The 8,494-nt window shown below is 39.8% G+C and overlaps 1 protein-coding gene across 1 annotated transcript; it reads right to left on the minus strand.

Moving 5' to 3' along the window:
• Positions 1-457: 457 nt before the first annotated feature.
• zc3h15 (zinc finger CCCH-type containing 15) lies at positions 458-7,987 on the minus strand. The gene is made up of 11 exons (XM_080868433.1): positions 7,776-7,987; positions 5,990-6,091; positions 5,706-5,817; positions 5,454-5,606; positions 4,776-4,867; positions 4,252-4,434; positions 2,948-3,028; positions 2,712-2,777; positions 2,507-2,614; positions 1,552-1,687; positions 458-1,422 (listed from the first exon to the last, which is right to left on the minus strand). The coding sequence occupies exons 1-11, from the start codon at positions 7,848-7,850 to the stop codon at positions 1,235-1,237; spliced, it is 1,296 nt and encodes a 431-aa protein (XP_080724559.1). The 5' UTR covers positions 7,851-7,987; the 3' UTR covers positions 458-1,234.
• Positions 7,988-8,494: the final 507 nt, after the last annotated feature.

Below are 8,494 nucleotides of genomic sequence, written 5' to 3' on the forward strand. Positions count from 1 at the left end.
TGGATTTTTACTTAGGTTGCATTTTCAGAAATACATGTTTTCTTAATTAGCGCTTTATCTAGTCTCCTGTTCTGGCTTAAGAGCAATCTTGGATTTCAACATATAGATATTATAAATAACTGAGTGGGTTTGGCATAAAGTATAACTCTACTAATCAACTTTAAAACCACTGGTTGGGGCCACAGACTTTGAGAGTGGAGGTGGTTGGTTTACAGAGCTCCAAATCTTTTTTTCTTCTCAGCATTGGCGCTGGTTGTGTGTTATCCCGGTCCTAGCCCAGAGAGAGGGTCTAAAAAGGTAAAGCTGACCCTGAATCACTGAAAATACACTGCTTTTATTTTATGGTACACAACAGGAGGGGAGCAGACAACAATCACTGAAATATGGGTGTTAAACAGAAAAGGGACAGCATCAAGCTATTTAGCAATGGCATCCAAAAAGAGACGGACACTGGATGTACAGTAATTTTATTTTATTTTTAGGCAACTCATGAGAACATTATTTACAATACCAGGCTGGCACTGGGAACAAATCTGGTCTCAGATCAGGGAGCTGACATTTAAGAAGCTCAGTTTGGACCTTTCCTTCAAACATTTTTTTTACTAAAAATAAGAGATTTTTTCAGCAGAGCTGTGACCTCAGCTAAATGAAATAGTGGATCTGTTGAAGGGAAAACAATCTTGAAATCTTGAATCTACTTTAATCACAAAAGTGCATCTCCTAACTAAAGCTTTTTGGCATGAGAGCAGGTGAGTTGTGTTCACCTTCCACTTGTATAACTTCTTCGCCACTGAAGTCTGGTTTAATAATACAGTCTAACAGGTATAGCTCTTTAATTTTAAATCTGATACACTTCCCTTAAATCAATATATTCAATATTTTACTGATCAAGTAGAGAAACACTTGAAGCCTAATTTACCAAATGTCAGTGTAAGCCATCAAGTTTATAAAGCAACAAAAAGTGTGCAACCACAGCAAAGTTCTCCTCAGCAGAGATGCGTGGAGTTGGCCCTGCCGTGGAAATTTGGACACCCAGAGGACAGAATGATGTACGGTGAAAACAGAGGGCAGAGACAGGCAGTGATGTCAAGATATAATCAGGCTTTATTACTGGAGTCTCTGAAACTTAAAATCATTCAAACGTCTGGTCTCTTTGATGTTTAGCTCCATGCATCCATCAGTCCATCCCTTTGCCACTTAGTCCATCTGACTTCTACCTCCTGCTCCCTCCTCATCAGTCTTCCAGCGCCAGTGTGTTGAGTTCTTCATCGAGCTCCTCCAGATCTTCTCCCGTGAACAGGTTTTCATCTACCGGTACTTCCTCTTCCTCTTCATCCTCCCCTCCTCCATCCTCCCCTCCGCCCTCTTCCTCTGAAAGCCCGTTGGCCTCGGCGCCACCACAAGCTCCGTTCAGCTGTTCCTCTGCAAGCAGGAGGGGAAAAAAATGCTACTCACACAGCTGACGTTTGTTCATCAGAAGTACTCAGAAGTACTGTGTTTGTTCTCTTACAAAAAAGGGATAAACTTTGACCAGTGTGTTTTTTCTCTCACCGTCATCTGATTCCGTCGTCTCTGTCTTATTCCTAGAGGTGAACCGGTCCATGGATGCTACAGTAATACCTGTGTTGTCGACCTCTTGTGGAACAAAGCGAGATAAGTCTATGTCCTGGATGTCTGTAGTATCAATCTGAAATTTAAAAGAAGAAAGAAAGAAAAGAAAAAACGTGGAAGGGCTGGAAATGTGAATTTTAAAAAACTCTAGTGTCCAAATAAAATTGCAAGAAAAAAAAGTAATATTAAAATTCTTATCTTTGATGTATACATTTTTCCTTTTCCATAAAATTAGAAAATATCTGAATACTAGTCTAGCTAGGAAGCATAAACCATTGTGACTACATTGGAAAAGCAACAATAAGACAACTGTCAAAAAGGGAATTTTGGGAGACTTGCATGTGTGGATTTAACTAAAGAAAACACTGACATTGTCTCGATATGTGGGACAGATGTGCATGGCTCAACCAATCACTGGTAAGAAGGTTCAACTATCATTAATACTATCAGTAATATTAATATTTATTCACCTATAAGTCTTTTTTCACCAGCTATAAAATACTGAAATACTGGCTTCATATTTGAATGCTTGTTCTCCAGTATAAATCAGTACCTTAACATATCTGCCTGACTACACTGACCTCACAGAGAAACTAAAATAAATCGCTTGAAGTGGTAACACCAACACACTGCATGCCAACATCAAAACATTTATATTTCATACCAACAACGCAAACTATATTAGACACCAAACACAGGTTATTGTGCGGGGACATCTCATTTCAAGTGTGAGAGCCACAGAGCTGAAATCAATATAAACTCACAGACAGACTACAGAAAAACAAGACTGTGGGAGGTTTTTGTCTATTCTAAAACACAGAGCTTCTTTCAAACTGCCTCCAACCAAATCTGTGAGTTTATTGCATTATGCAATTGCTGGAAATTTCACAATTACCTCTTCCTCCTCCTCTTCTTCTTCGTCGGCATATCTAGTGTCGTCAGCTTCATCATCGTCATCATCAACCAGCTCTGGGCGGAATTCGAACACCTCACGGCCGCTCACCTGCAGATAATTAATACAGATAATAATACAAATTGCGTTTGGACATTTTTGCTTCGGCACCGCTGCCAAGGTGAAATTTCACAACCACTGCACTCACCACCAGAGATTTGCCAGCCTTAAAGTCAGCCTTCTTCTTCTCCATTTCCTCCCTTGCTTTGTCCACCTGATAAAACAAAAGCATCAAGTATATCTTGACAAAAATATTTGAAAAAGCTTTAATGATTTCAGTCATTGAAAACCCCCCGAGGAATCAAGTCTTTAATAATATCAGGGAAAAAGTGGGGACTTGGCTCTGACAACCTGATGTTACTACAATGTTTGAATGTGTCCAACCTTCTCCTGCCTTTTCCTTTTCTTCCAAGCCAGGAAAGTCTCCAGAGTTATCCGAGTGACATTTGGACCCAGAGCTGCACGCTGGAGAGAGACAAAGAAAGAAATCTCAGTTTCCGCACTTAAATTAATTAATTTGAGGTAACAGCATGAGGCCACAACATCTGAAGACAGAGACATTTCTTAGCATTCAATTATAATATCTCAGTCTTAGCTTATGTCCTCTCTTAACAGCAAGTTTTGCTGTTTTTCAATACTGAGTAGAAATAGTTTACTTTCATAATTACATATGTTGAATTGTTAGCAAACATCCTAAGTAACACATTCAAAAATAATCCAAAACAGCAGCACTGACCGCGACACCAATTTATATTAAGCAGTTTTGTATTCATGTTTAAACATCGTTCCACTACCCTGCAGAGGTCACATAGTTTGCTCACATTTATTAGCACTGCTGTCACTAAATGTCTAGATGTCTGCAATGATACGTAATCTCATCTGTCTGGACTAAACTATTTGAAACGTACTTTTCTTAAGAAATCATAACCGATTCAGATACATGTTTGCACTCAGCTTGGACTAGGTGAGGCTGCTGCTATTGGTTGTGATGTGTGTGCCATTACAGAAACACCAGTAGTGATAACATTCACACGTAAAGCTTTAAGCTGGAGACGTGAATGTTTGCAGAAGCTCTAAACACAGACAACTTAGCTTTCTGTTTCAGATGGCATTTTTTTAATAGTTAAACTGTCCAACATGATTTCAACAGAAACTGCTATAAAGTTTTAACAAAATGCAGTGACTTCTTCAACATGGTGTCAATCAGTCTGGATCAAAGTGGTTCCAGTCTGTTCCTCTAGCTGCAAAAAATACAATGGCTCAATCCCAGACGATTTGTTTCTTATATTGTAAGTAACACTAGTAATTGTATAACCAATGACAATTTGGTCTAATGGGACCATATCGAGCAACAACTGACCAGTGGACCCTGGGACTACCGCTCTCCTATTGACCTGCCTACTTGGAGCATTAGTTGAGGCATTTAATCATTCAGCACCCACATAAAGGTTTCACAGCTTCTGTTTGGTTTGGTACGTGAACCTCCACACCAGGCTGAGCCAGCCTTTTGAAGTTAAAGGAGAAAAGTGCAAAGTTGTCTATGGTAAAAACGGTTTGCATATCAGCAATACCCAAGACAGCAGCCTCACTTTTACACCTTCCAGTCCATCTCATTCAATAGTTGAACTCTGTGCTGCTGTTACTCACCTCAAAGGTTCCCTAAAGCACGCTGTTGTAGTTATCCTTACCTCACTCTCTATAAGTTCCTCCAACGAGATCTCTTCCTCTGTCTCCTCCTTCTTCTTGTCTTTTTTCAGTACAAAACCGGGAGGCAGAGCATGCCGGTACATACAATTGTCGCCCCCTGCGGGACACACCCAGAACCAGCCGTACTTATTGTTTTCTATGGCCTCCAAGAAGTACTTACACACCTGCAGACAAACAAGTGTGAGTTAGCAACAGTAAAGCAGACAAAATCGTGTATTATTATTGGTATTAGTTGACTGAACTGTTAGATGGACTGTCTTTGAGGAATTTTGTTTAGAGCCAAAAGACTCTTGGGAACAAACTGAGAGGAAAAAAGCACATTTTTTTCCCTAGATTTGGTTTTCTCTGCTTCTTCTTTATCCAGCAAACATCCTGAACTCCCTGCATTTCACCTTACCACACAAACAAGTCCGTTTCCCACACTCTCATTAAACCACCTGATGAAAACACAGACGACCAGCAAATATCTAGCTCCTTGTCTTCATTCACTAATTAACAGACTTACGATTTGTGTTTTGGCTTTCTTCTTCTCAGCTTCTCCGTGTTTTTTGTTGACGACTTCCTCTAGTTTCTTCTCATCCCAGTTCTCCATAGTGTCTGAAAGCAGCACATCACAGTCTTTCAGCATGGGGTATGAATTCAAATCACTAAAATGCCCAACACCCTCCTGTAGCTCATAAAAATAGCTCACATTGGCCTTTTTTGTACAAGGATGGGGCTCTAAGATAGTAAGACGTAGCAGAACTTTCAGTTAATTTTCAAAGGAAAAACAAACAAACATGGTAGGCATGATGGACCACCCGTCCAGGTAAAGTCAATAAAGGAGATAAGGCAAAGGCCTGGTTAATTTAATGAAGTGTTCATCATTGAATTTTAAGTCCAGATATCAGTAGTTGAAATAAACTCAGAATGAGGTTTATTTGCATTACAGGGGAAAATATTGACTATTTTATTCAGGAAAAATAAACAAAGCTGCCATAAAGTAGGCTTAAGACCCATGTAATCATAACTAAATATCAAATCAAGCTGTTTACATATTTAGCAGATGGTTGTCTTCTTAATTTATCTGAATAATATAAAATGATAAACAGATTTGCTAAGAGAAATCATGATGCAGATGTTGATATCATGCAGCAATAACCCCCCTTTCAATATGTACAGGTTAACTGTGATGTCTACCAACCTTTCTCCAGGTCTTCATCTCTTTCGTCTACATAGACGCTTCTCTTTTCACATTTCCTCTCCATGGATAGATCATGGCTGAACTTGCACTTGTCTCCTTTAGTACACTGACCCTGCTTAAAGAACGCACACAACACTGATTTTGGATCAACACCTGCAGGAAATAAAGAGAGAAAAAAGATCAATCATCTTTTCTTATCAAATTTAACACATCAAATGATTCATCTCCTGTGTGTCACATGCTGTGTGTTACCTTTGCTGACTTTCTGAGCAACAACTACGGGTTTAAAAAGCTCATTGAGTTCATCCAGCTCTTTCTTCTTATCATTCTTCTTGGTGGTCTTTTCTGCCTCAGCCTGGGCAATCTAAACACGACAAATTCAGCCACATTTAAAGATTATCTTACTTACAAAAGATTTAAGGAAGACAGCAAGTAGAGTGAGCAAAAGTAAGAGAAGAATGTTTGGCTTAAGGATTAAGAAGATACACAAGGATGAAGGCAGAAAGAAATACAGAAGGCAAGAACAGTTCGCCAACCTGTCTGGCACTTTGTTGTCCATATTTGACTTGCTGAGTAACATTCTTGATGTACTTCTGCTGCTTGGCCCCTTTTTTGTTCTTTAAGCCAAATGTCTTATCCTACAAAAAACAAACAAACAAACACAAGAGCCCAAACAAATCTTTATTAATTGTCACTTTTATAATACAATTCCAAACACAAAGCCTGAGTGAGTGTTACATCACAACAACAAGGAGTACAGTGAAATCCACTTGACACATCTGCAATATCAGGCCATGGTTCACTTTTCCATCCATACCTAGTTGAAGTGTGCTAGTCAGGTGAAAACTCTAAAGTTTTAAGATCGCTTAAAGAATGAGTGAATTGATTTTCTTTTGCACATATCACAGCAAAAATTATCACACAACCAAAACCGAGATTGTAGTCTTGGTTCAGTCTTGTTAGGCTCATTATGCAAAGCATAACCTCCAAGTTTGCTTTTATTGCATAGATCCTTTAAAATAATGCTGATGCATCTGTTCTCTTTCGTTTGACTAACAGCAACATGAGGCCAGTGGTCAGGGATTTCAGAGAAACCAAAATTTGTCTCAGCAGACCAAGTCTGTGAAAAGTTAGACTATCGACAAGGAACAGATCATAAATGCATGTCTAATTCAACAAATACTGACACACTTGTTCAAAATCTGACATACAGCTATGATAAAAAATTAGCTCACTAAACATCATTACTCAGGGTAATTTTCACAGCGATTAGAACTGAAGGCTATGGTTGGCCTTCTGCGGCACTGTATCGCTCTGTCTAAATGTTTTATTTAGGCACTACCTTGCCTGCAGCACTCATCCCAAGTTTCATCTTTATTTAGTTCACGTTCATTCTTTATTAAAAACCCACAGGCCCAATTTATCATCCACCATAACAGTAGGCTTTGATTTTAACAGGTGGTATTGAACCAAGAGTGCAATATGTGGCTCATCTATGTGTTTAAATAGTTATTTTACCAACAACAAAAGTCACACCTACAGCCTGGCTCAACACCATTTTCTGTTGTAAAATTAAAAACTTTGCAACTGAAAGCAAGAGTTGCTTGTCTGGTGTTAAGGAAACTGAATTATGAAGTTGCATGTTAAAAACTTCGAGCACAAACTGCGCCCCTTTCAAAATTTACTTGAAATTCCCGCTGCTAAACTTAACCACAACAGAAAACATGTAAGCGACCGGAAGACGCTGATAACATTAAGTGTTGTTTCAGTAAAAAACTAAATACACACAAATTGAGCTTGAAATTACTCATTTCTAGCCCGTTTACATCACTGAAACAGACTGAAATGTGTTTCCTGAGCAGTCCTGAGGCCGGTCAGAAAACAGGCCTTTCACTCTGCGCCTTCGTGCCCGTTTGTGTTTAAAACCATGAATAAAACCTCATAAAACACTACATAAGCTTTAACATAATGTTTGTAATTCTTACATGCGTCTTCAACAGGGGATATTAACCTTAAAGCAATAACTGTGGACACTTGCTCATGCGGCGGGACGGCCCTGATAGCAGCTTAGCTTTATCGGTTAGCTGCATGCCTTCGTCGAGAGTCAGCTAGCTTTAGGTTTAACTATACCCGAAGGGGCCTTTAGTAGAATACTACTAACTATGGAAATATGGACCGAACAATTAGAAGGCACTGACAACTGCCCAGAGGCCAGAACAACTTTACGATTCACCTGTCAGCACTTGCGATAGCCTGGGTTAGCCGTATGCTAGCTTATCAGCTAGGGTTAATCAACGACACGCTAACTCGTGTAACTTTTACCTCAATAATCTTTTCCTTTTTCTTCTCCTGAGTTTTTTTATTTCCCCCGGGCTGGGCGGGTTTCTTCGGAGGCATGCCGGCTCAGGTACAGCTCTCTCAAAATGCGTGAAGCTGTTCAATATCTTTATTAATATGGTGATTTTGCAGGGGAGTCAGCTCCACATTACCCGCTTGTTGCTAGCACCGCAACAGCGCCTTCTAGGCCACATGTGAGTTGTTGATGTTCTGTGACGTCAACACGCACCCCGAGAGGCAGGATGGGTACTGTAGTCTGTAGAAAAATCAGACTCAGAATACTTTATTAATCCCTAAGGAAATTATGTAATCCCTAAGGAAATTGCAAAACACGTCTAGTTCAGGGGTGTCAAACATAAGGCTCTTCTTCCTCTTCTTCTTCTTCTTCTTACAGTGGTGGTGCAGGACATGTATGAAGACATGGTGAGATGGTAAGATGTATTTAAGGTGCGGGTAGGATTAATTTAGGGATCAGCTCTGAGCCCATTCTTGTTTGCAGTGATGATGGACAGGTTTACAGTTGCGGTCAGGCACGAGTGTCCATGGACTGCAATGTTTGCAGACAACACTGTGATCTATAGTGATATAAGGTAGCAGGCTGAAGAGTCTGGAGAGGGGGAGGTATGCTTTGGAGAGAAGAGGAATGAAAGTCTGTAAAAGATGTGTGTGGATGACAGGAAGACAGGTGTAACAGTGAAGCTGCA

This window comes from Rhamphochromis sp. 'chilingali' (assembly GCF_963969265.1).
Source record: "Rhamphochromis sp. 'chilingali' genome assembly, chromosome: 20".
Lineage (NCBI taxonomy): Eukaryota > Metazoa > Chordata > Actinopteri > Cichliformes > Cichlidae > Rhamphochromis > Rhamphochromis sp. 'chilingali'.